The following is a 14,652-nucleotide window of genomic DNA, read 5'->3' on the forward strand; positions in this document are numbered from 1 at the left end:
TATTAATTGATAGACAGAAGAAACGAGGTTAATACCAGTAGTTTGAATCCTGTATCATTCCCCAGATTTTGTAAAAAGCCGTGTTTATTAGTTGAACTTCAAGTTGGAACTTACTGGCATTAATCTCGTGCCTTCTGTCTATCAATAATAGTAAAATCGTTGCTTAAATAATCTTATTTATCAAAATAAGCCAATTTCTTCAACGACAACGTACTAATTTGAATGACAATTTGTTTGTTTGGATTCCGAACACTGACAGGAGAACTAAAATGGCGGTGTGTGACGTCATCACTAATAGAGCGTATTCCAACAACCCAAATAAAATATTCAAAAATTTTTATCTAGGGAACTAGTGATGCTAGGAATTCGCGGTAAAAAATATGAAAGGTATTCATCCAGGTATTTTTTGTTATCGAAACGATGCATATTTAAAATACCATAGTTGTTTGTCGTCAATTTCTTTAAGCCAATCGTTTTCTAAGTGAACCAGTGTGTGGAATTCCCATATCTTTTAATTTCTGTTTCCATATTAATTATTCCGAATTAATACGATCAGAGAGGTCTTTGAACCCATTATAAACATTCAATTATCTCTGTGGTCATCTGAAAGGAACTATTTCACCAATTTATATTTCCAAACCGATCACCGTTAAAAAAAACTAAGGAATTCGAGTATCTCGCACCGGAGCTTATTCAGAATCGATCAATTCGCCTCCAATAATCGTAAATTTGTCGCTTAGTCGCCGAAAAACGTAAAAATACCACTTAATTCACCCATAACGCTAAAATACGGCAGCCAGTTCCGCAAATCAAGAATTTCAATTTTTTTTTTTTTTCGTATGAATTTTAATGAGAGATACGTGTAGGTTGGTAGCGTTCACACCTGTATCTGTATAAATCGGTTATAGGAATCGAGTCCAATCTCGTTTATAATTTGCGTTTTAATATACAATTAAATTCTCAATTTAAATAGTGTTATTACGGTGTTGTTGGTGTCACATGTACATAATGAATTAAACGAAAGGTTGTCTCTGCAACAACTTGTATAATTTGTTGTTTAGTTCTTTGCAATTACGATGAATAATAATTACTCTAGGTATGAGTCAACGAACCTTATTTTCTTAGTATCGACACAATTGTGTACAAGCGTTTAAGATCATTGGAAACATTAACAATACGCAGTAGATAAATTATTATTGCACGTTCAAACGAAGCAGTTGTATATTCAATTAGAAATTGATTTCGATATATTTATCCATTTCCAAAGGTCATGTTTGGTAAAACACCAGACTAATAATTTTTATCGTATCTGAGTGTTTCATTATGAATTTTTTATGGGATTTTACAGCTTATCAGCTGTTTGGTATTGTACAGATATTTTGAAACAAGATCGACAGCATTACGAATTATGAGATCATATTATGGTCTTATCGATTAATAATAAACGTCTGAATGAAACACAGATGAAAAAATATATGCCAATGTACTTATTGAAAATGGAATTGGTGAATGCTGCAAATTGCAATACTTTCTATGAATTCGATTCTAGAATCAGTCAATAAGATGATAGTGAGAATACTTACATGTTCTCTTTATCATGATATTAAGACCGTAATTAAACATAGTCTAGATTAATTTCAAAAGTTCTTGAAATACGGAATATAGAAAACTCTAAAAATAAAAGCTAAACTAACTTTGTACTATGCATTCAATGAAACATCATTAAAATTTCCTAAAGAATAGTCTGGTACCAATAAAGTCCTCATACAAAACTATATCAAAAGGAATAATAACTTCAAAATCTTTTTCTGACTTCAACCAAAGACAATGATGCATTGAATAATTATCGAAACTAATGAAGCAACTAAAATTATTGACTATTGAGCATTCAACCGTGGTTGCATTATCTAAATCAACATTATCACTTTCAAAGTACACAATATGCAAACCTGAAAGTATAATCATTTTTTCAAGGAACAGAAAATGACACCAAGCAAATTCTGAGAACTGTATTATTGCTTGGTTGTAGAAAGCGACAGGAAATTGGTCGTTTGAATACCAAGATTTCATCAAAAACCGAACGACTAGATGATTAAAATGCAATATGAGTGAACTGATGACAGAGCCGAACTGGAAAATAAATGATGTGTTAAGGAAATCTTGCAATTGTTATCAGGTGTCTTACCAAGGAAAAAATGAAACCTGCTGCGATAGGAATTTTAGGTATCAGGTTATTTGTATATTTATTTTCAGGAATGTGGTAATTCGATAGCCAAATACAATTCAAACACGTGTTGGAAATATCCCGAAATATATACATATTGTGCTTATAACACAGATGAATCGAGAGTTTCTGAAAGCGCGTAAAAAAAAGCAGAAATAGAAATAAAACATAGAATTATAGCTAACAACGCGCTGTCATAAATGGAATGAATTGATCGTTCTTATGATCAATTTGTTTTACATTTCCACGATTATATAAAGTTGAAGGCATAAGTCATAAAGAAAATTGATCTGTCGATAAAATATGCAACGCCTAATGAGAATTGTTGATACCACAAGCCAACTGCGCTGGGGAATAGTTGTAAAAAATTACTATTCATGAGTCACCGGTTCAATGTTTTTTCAACCGAATGGTAAAAGCATTTTACACGCAGGTTGCATATACAAATACCCTGTTATTCGTTTAACAAGGGTGGAAAGGGACATATGGAAATATAAACGATATGAATTGAATTTTTAGATGCAACATAAAACATACAGAAATTCATGACTCCGAAACTAAAAATAATTAAAATTATTTACGTGAGTATATTTTCTCGTATCATGTAAAAGTTGTTTCATCTTTTTCAATTCCTTATTGATCGAAAATAATTGAAATACGTATGTTTTTCAGAAACGAAATATCTCCGACCTTTATACAGCCATTACCTCCTATTCTGGCGTATCAGGTAGTTGTTCGACAGGTGGTCCTATAGTCAATGACGGTTGTGAACCTACTTAGGAGTAGAAAGCATTTTGCAGTCGAAGAATTTGCTCGAGAATTTGCAATCGGATCCAGATTTTTCAAGGAACATGACTCAGGTTAACTTAGGTTCCGACAAAAGAATTTCGACTCACTTTGCATTTACCGCTTTCGAAAAATATGTTGAAATTTAACATGAAAATGGGACAAAACTGTGTCGAATCACCAAAATATCTCATATTTCAGAATCTCATTCGAAGCAAGTTTCCTTGAATTCGTATTTTGTACCTAACCTTAGATACGCCAATAATAGAATATTCGTTTTTGTTTGTTTAGGCATCATCTCTTGAAAAAACGGAACTATTAGTCACAAACTAAAAGCGTATATAAACGAGTTTGCAATATTTTTGATCATGATATTCAGATTTGCAAAAAATGAGACGATCGTACAGAAAAATTAAATGCTGCAGTATTATTTCGATTCAAGTTGAAACTATGCAATATGAATTCTTCAAAAATCAAACTTCAGCTCTGAAATTTGATATCAATAATTGCTCATCTGCGGTAATGCCTTCCTTACTACCTTGATGATAGATTTACCTTTTGATTTTAATCTTACCGAAAATTAATAAATTTTTAATTGAAACAGTGTTATCTTCTATTGCTATTGGGACTTCTCACTGAATTCCGATGCGGTATTAAACCTCGGAAACCTAAAATAAGAAATCAAATGACATGCCGTCGGCTGAAATCTTTCTGTCTGAATGTAAACAAGTCTACCAAATTGAGGAATTAAAATGTTTGTATACACGTTTCAATCTAAATACTTTGAATAGGTGAGAATTGCAGGAAATTTTGTCATTATTTTATAACAACCTCAATTTTTCCTGTTATTGCGGCTTTTTTCGATATTTTGAGGTTAGCCTGAGGTGTGGCACACAAAATAAACAAAACGACGGAAATAATACCAAATTTCAGAGCGGAAAACGAAAAGATACGAAATAATATGTTATAACCTATGAATACATAGAAACAACTGAATAACGGCGCTATTACTGAACACTTGCCGTCGGCAAAAGTTTCAATCTGAATAACAACATCCTAAAACTGCGAGTAAAACATTCAGTCGATTCAATAGAAGCTGAACGAAAAATAAATCGTTCAAATCGGGTGTTTGTGAAAAACCGGAAGTGATTAACGAACTTACCGGATGACGAGCAGCCACTGCCGCAGCAGCCGCGGCAGCATTCATTCCTGCACTGGGGTACATTTTCCGTTAGCAGGACATCTCTTTAAAAAAATTCACCGAGATCAGCGAAAGTCCACAAACACACGTTCAAGATCGGTAAGAATGCCGAGCGAGGGTAATCCGGATAGAGCACTAAAAAAACCACTATATTCACTCCACAATCACTCCTCACTGTAGCACAGATACGAAAAAAAAAGGCCTCCTGTTTAAAGAAAAGTTTCACAAAATCGTTTCACTAGTATCAGAGATCCTATGGCAAAATAAATACGATTGAACACAACACACTTGAGCGTGGAACGCAGTGAGAACCTTCCAGCGCTATGTCACACAAACGACTGATCGGCTCGCATCCCCACTCCGAGCGCTCGGTATTCCCCCTCTCCGCCAAACCACAAACATACACGTAGAACCCCAATTCTCCTCTGCTACAAAAAGTTACTACACCCCGAAAATGCCAGCATTTAGTGCACACGACATCAGAAACATTTGCTTCAATTTAACCGTTTCCATACCACCCAAGACAGACAGAGTGAACATTGAGTTATCGCCCACACGCGTGACGTCACCGTTTCTAAATTAATACATAATAGATTGGCTCAATTTCAGAAACTGTTGAGTGCAATATTTATGCGCTGATCGCTTTTCGTATATGTTTTGATGGATTGTTTGCTGTTTTGAGTTTATGACTCGGCCACGTCGTCGTTTGTTACGGCGGAATTTGAGGAGAAAAAATTCGTCCACACCTTGAAAAAATTTTGATTGTCTTTCGTGCTTTACTGAATGGAGGAAATTATTTTCAACTCTTCAATAGAAATGTTCACTCTCAAAAATAGAATGAATCTTTTATCTTCATTTTTCGATCATTACGCTGAAAAAAATTCGTCCACACCTTGAAAAAGTTTGATGATCTTTCGTGGTTTACTAAATGAAGGAAATGATTTTCAACCCTTCAAAAGAAATGTTCACTCTGAAAAATAGAAGTAGTCTTCTTTCTCGTTTTTCTTTCATTATTCTGAAAAAAATTCGTCCACACCTTGAAAAAAATTTGATGATCTTTCGTGGTTTATTGAATGAGGGAAATGATTTTAAACTCTTCGAAAGAAATGTTCATTCTGAAATATAGAAGTGGTCTTCTATCTTCAGTTTTCTTTTATAAGCTGAAAAAAGTTCGTCCACAACTTGACAAAAAAAAATTGATGATCTTTCGTGGTTTATTGAATGAGGGAAATGTTTTTAAACTCTTCGAAAGAAATGTTCACTCTGAAGTATAGAAGTAGTCTTCTATCTTGAGTATTCTTTCATATGCTGAAAAAACTTCGTCCACACCTTGGCAAAAAAAAGTTGTTGATCTTTCGTGGTTTATTAAATGGAGGAAATGATTTTCAACTTTCCAATAGAAATTCACTCCCAAAAATAGAAATGGTCTTGTTATTCTTCATTTTTCTTCCTTTGTTATGCTGAAAAAAATTTGTCCACACCTGGAAAAAAGTTCACCATTCTAATTTCCCATTCTAGGCAAAAATATTATTCAGCGTCTGAAAAAATGTACCCATTTTTCGTATTTCACTGATTCTGACATATTCAAATACATAATTCAATTTCGCCTTCAAAAAAGAGTTCCAATTTTATATTTTTCTAATGATACCAAAAAATTGATCCATTTTTTATTCCACTAATACTAACATAACATTCTAACAAAAATGTGATCTTTCTACTTCCTCCCAAAATTCGTCCATTTTTCCTCACTTTTGTTTTAGAAAGCAGAAAAAATGTTGGCTTTCAAAAAAGGAAATAAAAAATTTTTCCACCTAACCTAACTGATAATAAAATTCCAGATTACAGTGACAGAATCATATGTGGGAAATATTTTCCATTCATAATTGCCCATTATAATTTCATAACCCCTTTTTAACACATTTACAAGATGACCCATAGATTTTCTCATTATTTAGTCCTCATAAATCAAATGTGTTTTCTAAACCTCATTACGTAAATCGTATTGTAAGTTAGAGCAAAAAAAGTTATAAAAACTAACAATTTGACTTTCTTTTTCGTCATTGTCAGCCTGTCAAAATATATGTAGAAAAATTCTGTCCATTCTTGCATTTCATTATGATTTTGAGAGGGGGTTTAGAGTGAACTATTAATTGTTTTATTGCCAAATGAATTACGCCTGTAAAACTTGAGTTAGTCCCCTCGTAATCCAACTCTGCCCCCACCCCCAGTTCGATCACCTGACCGCGCCACTTCGACATTTGCTTATACTCACACCCGGGAACGATGGGTACATATTCGCAACAGAACAGAAAAGTATAAAAATAAAAACAGAAAAAAAACTACCCTCAAAATGGCTGCCTGGCAGAAAGCATCTCATTTTAGCTGAAACGGGGTTCGAATCCGTCCTTGTTCCACCCGCGCAATTTCACTTTGGTCCCTTTCACCCTTATAAATATGGCGCCCTGATTGCCAGTATACCAAGCTGCTTGAGAGTCCACGTTCCTCATAAACTCGAACCGCGCGACCGACCAATAGGAGCAACCAAAAGTCGCGCTCTGGCCAATAGGAACAACCAAAACGGCGGACACGCCCAGACTAAACGAGTTTCATGCATTTTCCAGCGATAACTCGGTCGCATTTCGCCTGGCAGCCAATAGGAGCAACCGTTTTCGCTTGGCGCGCTGGCAAACGATGACAGCGGTCGTCTAGTCCACGTGGACTACCGAGGTGCCAGTACATGGCTTGCTGGATCTGTACGCAGCGGGCGAACCAGCAAAAATAAGAGCCGACCAAAAAAAATATATATGAGTAGAGATAAAATCTAGTGGGTTGGGGTGCGGGTTCCATCCTAGCAGAACAAAAGCCTTGCCCGGCCTACCAGTTATTAAAGACCAAGGCGAGTTTACAAAGGTCCGACATTATAGCCAAATTACAATAGAGTTAATTTTTATAGCTTTCTATTCGTGTCGCTGACTTTCTTGATCGGAATTACATGGAGACTGCTGATTGCTTGTTATGATCGCGGTTGGGAATATTCGATATCTTAACTGGTGATGGAATTATCACTTCGAGTCACTTTATCCATTATACAAAAGAAAAGTTGGGCAACTATTCGATTTTTTGGTAGGTACTTGTGAATTAAGTGCTTTAATCAATTAAGACAAACCAGACGTTGACTATAATATATCTTTGGAGAAAAAATAATTTTCAATCCCCCCCTGAAATTTTCTCAGTTTACGATCTGGAATTTTGAAAATCCAAAAACATTGTATATTTCACACTACGTTTCACTATTTCCTGATTCATCGCAAAATATCTCGATATATGAAGAAAAATGTAAAATTAATAATGAGAAAAATATTTGACGAAAATCCAGAAGCGGGATTCGAACCCAGAGTTATTCGTTCCGAAATCCGAATAAAAGTTTCGAAAATCAACATATTTAAGTTTGCCGTAAAAATACTGTATTTAGTATCACCTTGGAAGTGTACCTACCTTTCAAATTTCATGATTATAAGTGCTATAGTTTCCGGGAAATGATTTTTTCCATTATTTTTTCTTATTTTTTGCCTTTAAAATTAAAGTATCATATTTTCGACTTAGGAGGATGAACAGTGTTGACGCCAGATTTCGAAAACAGGGGTGGCCAAGAGGGGGCCAGATTTTTTTTTGAGGGGGCCAAAATAAAGCGAAACAATAGTTCTGCTAATTTTTTAGCCCTAATATGTCACTGAGGATGAATAAGGTATAGCAATCGATTTTTATGACCAGTTTCATGGAAAATTCTTTTATAGTTTCCGAGAAGCTCATTTTTCAGAAAAATGACAAAAAATTATAATGAAATTGATAATTGATATGATAATTACGATGATGCTGTACATATTTCTTTTACCGTGAAGTCCTAGCGCGCTTAATTCCGGAGATATAGGTCTTTGAAATTTTCTTTAGGAGTTATTGAGACCGGGTTCGAATCCCTCGGGTGCCAATTAAATATAAAATTTTACCTGCTTAATTTTATCTTTTTTTTCGTCGAGTTTCGCAATTATTTTGAAATCTAAGACGATATAATAAACCAAAGTGTGAAATTTGCCGTGTTTTTTTTTGTTGGGGATGTTTGAATTTCTAGAAATTCAATTTTCACAAAATGTTTTTTTAGCTACATTCAGTGTATACTGGAATTGAAATTTTAAATAATAATTAATGAATTAAATTAACTGATCAAAATACAATGAATCAAATAAATAAAATGAATCGAGGAAAAGGAATAAATTGAATGAATTAAATAAATTGAATGAATTATATAAATTGAATAAATTAAATAAGAAAATCAATCGAATCAATTGAATAAATTATATGAATAGAATGAATCAAGTGAATCGAATAAATTAAATTAATTGAATGAATCAAGTAATTGAATAAATCAAATATATTAAATAAGGGAAATGACTTGAAGAAATAAAAAAAATTAAATATTGAATAAATCAATTGAATTAAATAATTTAAAATTGAGTCAATAAAAAACTGAAATTTTTACATGGTTGATTTTATATTTTTTCTTCACGTTTCGAAATGATTCTGAAATGAAAGAGGAAACAAACCATAGTGTTAAATTTCATTTTTTTTTTGTTGTTGCAGATATTGCATTTATCTAGCAATTCAATTCATTAATTTTTTCCTCAGATACATTCAAATTCTTTTCTCAAAATCGTAAGCAGATTCGTTAAAACTACAAGAAACCAAAAAGTATAGTACTTGACCAAAGTTTCTTTTAAAATTTTTTTTAAACTCTCACTGCTCTACTAAAAAAAATATATATGAAAATACGGTAGAACGAAACGAGCACTGCTCCAGAAAAAATATCACCCTCGCCGTACTTTTTTTAAATTTTGTTATTTTTGTTTGTAGCTGCAATTTAGAGACACCCAATATTAAACTTATTTTACAGTTTTCATCATTTATTGCACTCTGTTTGGGTTTTCTACCCTTATAATGCACTAACGCAGCTACGTCGAGTAATGTATAGCACGAAGCACCATCTATCGACCCAACTTTCTCGACTCAAAAACTCGAAGAATCGATTGGACGTAACGGACAAACACGTGTTTTTATCCTATTTCCCATCGGCTCACATGAATAACGATTCCGTTTATTGAATAAATAGTCACCTCTGATGCCGCGTCCGTATATACAGGATGAATATTCAAGAGGGGGCTCATAAATAGAAATTGAATATAAAGAGAGAGGTGGTGTATACGTCGAGAGTCTCCGTCCGTATAGGAGAGACGTCCTACGACGTGTCCAAATTCGAAATCGTGTTATAATCGGTATTCGGGGCACGTATGGACCGAAACAACCGGTAACCGGATGATGCTTAATGCGACGAAACGTGGCGGGAGGGGGGAAAGAGGGGGGTTGGTTGACCGGAGGTGGACACATCCTCATTTCGCAATCAAGGGAGCCTATGATCGGAAATGGTGGCGAAAAAACTGTCGAGGACGGGATTTGTAATGTTGCTGTAACGGGGACGCCACTGGGGAAGCTTGTGACATGAGATTTTTGATATGGAAGCTCAACTTGTTACTGTTATGGTTTGAAATATTGGGGAGGATTCAATTTTGCTTGGCTACAGACTAGGAAGGGTCTCCCTTTCAGGTACTAGCCTTGTCCATAACTGCTCAACAATTTATCACATTATCTTCAAAAATATTATCACATTAGCCAACTTATGAATGCTGTTATTTGTATAATTATTCACAACAAATACAAATGAATAATTTTTCATGAGGCTTTAATACATTAATAAATTCTAATTAAATTTAGTCCCTCCCAGATCAAAATGAAATTAGAGATATTTCTTCTTACAAATCACCGATTTTTTTGGGGATTTCACATAATTTCCTTGAGCAATAATTTACATGGAAGAGAGAAAATATTTTTAATTTGCGAATGAAGAAAAAAAACCGATATTTTGTTAACTTTTCGTTTATCGCAAAAAAAAAGCACTGATATATTTTTGTAATACGCGTGAAAAAAACCTACCAAAAATCATTACAAAAGCGATAAAATTATAATTTCGAGAAAGTGATCGAACAGTGCTGCCGTCTACTTATTTGCTACCAAATTGGGTACCAAAGTTTGACTTATACCCGTAAAACCACTTGGTGGTAATCCCTCTTAAGTAAGTATCATCGAAATCTACAATGGGTCAACAATTCAACGAAATGAAATTCAACATAGACTTCAAAACAGGCTTAAAATTTAAAAAATTGACAATAATGAAGTATAAGGTAAACATTACACTCATTACAAACTACTAAAAATGGCTATTCCCTAAATCTCTATTGTAGAAAATTATTTTGCATAACATTCTTTACGGACGAAAACATTTACACTATAGTTTGTTATTTCCTTCGATATCATAGAATACCCAAATAATTGATTACTATTTTCAATAGGAATGGCACAATTTGAAATGACTATAATGAAAATACTGCGAATTATTTTTGACATTTCTTATGTCATTTGTGTCCACTAGGTTAGCAATTTAATCATGAAAAGATACACGCTTCAATAGGTATATTACACTGATATCTTTTTCGAAATTTCATTTTTCAGCTTTGATTTCGAAATATGGCGACCTTACCTGAGTTATAGGTTATGTATGCTCTTAATAGCAAGAAGTTTTGAGGCCCCTATTCTAAAAAAAATGAGGTATTCCGCATCTGCGCATTCACCAATTTGTACCCCCAAAACCATGAGACAGATTTCCACATTACCGAATAGTCTTGTTGAAAAATTTCATGATTTTGAATGGAATATGTTTTTTTTCCGATTCGGTTCCGAAATGTCATTGTAATTGCATAATTCTAAAAGGAATGAGTCGAACTTTTCAAGCATACTTCAATTATTTTTTTATACTTTTGGTTTATTATTTTTAATAATGAACTTTTGGAATAGTTAGCAAAAAAAAATTAACCGCCTCTGAAACTTTCTCAGTTAACGATATGAAATGTATAAAATCGAAAAATCGCATAAAAGACCGTCAATTTTCATTCAATTTCAGAATTAATGATCCTGGGTTCGAATCCCGTTTCTGACTATCACTTGAAATTTTGGTCACCTTTCGCGATATTCAGTGTTGGAAGAAGAAATAACAAACCATTACATAAATTCGAACTTGAACAAGCGCGCGAAAGCTCCTGACTTCACCCTTTTCCCTTTTATCTACACTATTTCCAGCATTTTACGAGTTGTATGACATAGAGGAAGTAATTAACCTTTTTGTATAACCTGCAGCGATTCTCATTATGCTACGTCTACGCCTTTTTTTTTTTTTTTTGAAGAGCAGAAATATCCGCATCACAAACAAAATTACAGGGTATTAAATGCAGATAAATTACGGTACTGCATGTCGCGACGCAACTTCAACTGGAAGTCATAACTTTTTATCGGAATTCCAATTTACAATTCCTATCGCAAAACCTAGAAATCAAAGAAGTAGCTTATACACTGTGTCCGTAAAGTATGGAACAAATTCATTTTTAGCTAAACAGACCATTTTAAGGAATAATCCTGAAACACGTCGATTTTTTATTTTAATTTACCGTATTTTAAAATAATAATCTAATATACAGGGTGAATTACATTCGAGTAATGACGTCACCGACATTTTTTTAAATGGAACACCCCCATTTTGTCTCAATTTTCCGATTACTCTAGCTGAGCTGATTTCAAAAATCACATGTTGATTGCAATTGGTATAGGGTGGACAAAAATACAATAGTATTGTGTGTGCTCATAAAGTAACGCGTAACATTCTTTATTAGTTAAATTAATAATATTATCAAAAATACTTATTGTCTAGCGGCAATTGGTTTGAATGTAACACCCTGTAGTTTGTTACATTTTTAGATTCATAAAAATGAGCTATTTCCAAACATGTTTGGTACTTGTGGTCTAGCAGACTGAATATGAAAGAAATTATTTCTTATATTTATACATTTTTATTAATCTAAAAATGTAACAAACTACAGGGTGTTACATTCAAACCAATTGCCACTAGACAAAAAGTATTTTTGATAATATTGTTAATTTTACTAATAAAGAATGTTACGCGTTACTTTATTAGCACACATAAAACTATTGTTTTTTTGTCCACCCTGTACCAATTGGAATTAACATATTATGATACATTTTTGGAATCAACTCAGCTTTCAAGGATGAGAACTGAAAAATGTGTATTCATCTGGCGTAAGTACCCAATTAGAGCAAGTTTGAGAACCGCTGCTTCGTCAATACTTCTAATCTGAGCAAACATTTCGCCGAATCGAATCAACTTGACCGATTGATCATCAGTCAAATGGCAAATTTGGGTCGGACCCACTTTCGAAAAATCGCAGCTAGTATATAGATAGCCTCAATTACTACATTAAGTGCAATTACATTCAGAAACTCCACTCAAAAAATATTGCGATCGCTGCTTTAATCAACATTGACAACTAAGTGGTCTCTGAGTGGCTTTTGTCCGCATGGAGATCATAGAGAATGAATCAGCAACGTATAATCCCGATCATGAAGATTTATACTCTTTTGGCGGTTCAACACATATATCATTTTCAGAAGGCAAATTTTGTCCCCAACATTTTATCAAATTTGACATGAAAACATATCAGTGATACGATATTTCACTAAATTGGTTAGTTCTCCACAAAGAACGCACTTCTTACTCCCATAGTGAATCAACGTTTCATATCAACTCAAAATATATTGGAAAAAATACCTAAATATATCAGAAATTCAGAAAACAAACTTAAAGCGCGCCAAAAACGACTTGAAACAACCGATGACACTTGGAGAGCAAAAGTTGCCAAACCTTGGATTTTAGCAGGTAGATACAGAAAATAATGAATATTCTGCTTATTATAAATTTGACGATTAGGAAAATATAGGATTCTAAATATTCAAATTTGCATATTTAGTAGGGATTCACTCAAATAAATATATTTCATTCAATATAGTATACATTCATAATGATAAAATTGTGGATTTGAAAATATATCACAATCCGACAACGTAATCTAACCATGTTAGGGACATGTAAAATTTGCGTATACTACATCTATCTATGTTTATTACTCTATGATTATATCAAAGGCTTTTCTGGCATATTATGAAAAAACTTGTTTTTTGATGACTCGTTGACTCGATGACTCGTTGACTCGATGACTCGTTGACTCGTTGACTCGATGACTGATATTGTTCGAAAAATGATAAAGTTTTTCATGATTTCATGGCTTTGTTTGATTTCATAATTTTCCATCCAGGATTTAAGACACATGAGGCATCTTTTAGATTTGTCGCCTAACCTATTGTGGGTTTTTGTTACAGTAAGAACAGCTCTGGAAGATTGTCTTTTAAGAGGAGCTTAAGATGCTGGCGTTGATAAAGAATCCTTGGCCAAGTTTGGAAAGATATTTACAAAACTACCAAAATCTACCAATAGATTTCATAGAAATGGGAGAAAACTTCTAATAAAGTAACATCGGCGCTCGAGGAATCCCCTTATTTAGTCTAAGCACGCACGAGATTGCAGAAATATATGTCGTGCGACGTGTGCATATCAAGCTCAAGTAATATCAAGTAACTTGATATCAAGTCAAGCAATAAATCTCTAACATCAAGTCAAGTCAATGTAATTTTTCACGAACCTGATTTTCAAGTCAAGTAGTTTGTTAAAATGTCAAGCTTCTTTACTTGATGAATCCTTAATTTGTAGAGATGTTAATAAAATCATAGTTGACAATACTGCTGAGGAACACAACAAATTGCGCTTGGTGGATATATTTGCATATTTGTTCAAAGTACGAAAAAAGCGCCAAAAATAATAATATATTAATCTACTCAAATATTGACATTCAATTACAAAACATCCTGTACCTATATTAATATGTAATGGAGTAGGAACACAAACTCGAAATGATAACGAAGGCAAGATAGCAGGTTTACAAAGTCAACCACTCAATCTTTAAGGGAGTGTTCAACCGATAAAGATTCATCTCTTCCATCCAAAAAAAAGAAAAATACTATCAAGTCCCTTTGGCGATTCAACGACGTTGCGTGGTCAGGAACGTGGGTGTTTGCCTTTAGGATCTCTATATACACATCCCAAGAATTGATTTACGATTCACTCCGTGTAATCAACTCGAAGAAGGCTGATTTCGATTACGTTCACAATCGAACCATTACATGAGATATTATGATTATTTTGCTGATGGTGTGTCTGCGTGTTCTACAATCCGAAAACATATAGCAACATTTAATGACAGAAATCTCAAGGTCTACATTAATTTCAAATCGAATGTCTTGATTAATTGTTTTCCTTTTTTTCACTACAGTTTAATTCGCTTTTTCTTCTATTAGGAATGTATGTTTTTTTATTGAA

General features: G+C 33.6%; 1 protein-coding gene across 3 annotated transcripts in view; it reads right to left on the reverse strand.

Moving 5' to 3' along the window:
• The window catches only part of LOC123675874 (transducin-like enhancer protein 3-B), a 170,369-nt gene extending 165,668 nt beyond the window's left edge, over positions 1–4,701 (reverse strand). For 2 of the 3 annotated variants that reach the window (XM_045611416.1, XM_045611414.1), the window contains exon 1: positions 4,173–4,701. In XM_045611416.1, coding sequence (XP_045467372.1) covers positions 4,173–4,235 — 63 coding nt within the window. In that variant the 5' untranslated portion in view covers positions 4,236–4,701. The remainder of the gene's footprint in view (positions 1–4,172) is intronic. The other variant, XM_045611415.1, reaches the window with a different exon arrangement.
• Positions 4,702–14,652: the final 9,951 nt, after the last annotated feature.

Source organism: Harmonia axyridis, chromosome 3 (assembly GCF_914767665.1).
Source record: "Harmonia axyridis chromosome 3, icHarAxyr1.1, whole genome shotgun sequence".
Taxonomy (NCBI): domain Eukaryota; kingdom Metazoa; phylum Arthropoda; class Insecta; order Coleoptera; family Coccinellidae; genus Harmonia; species Harmonia axyridis.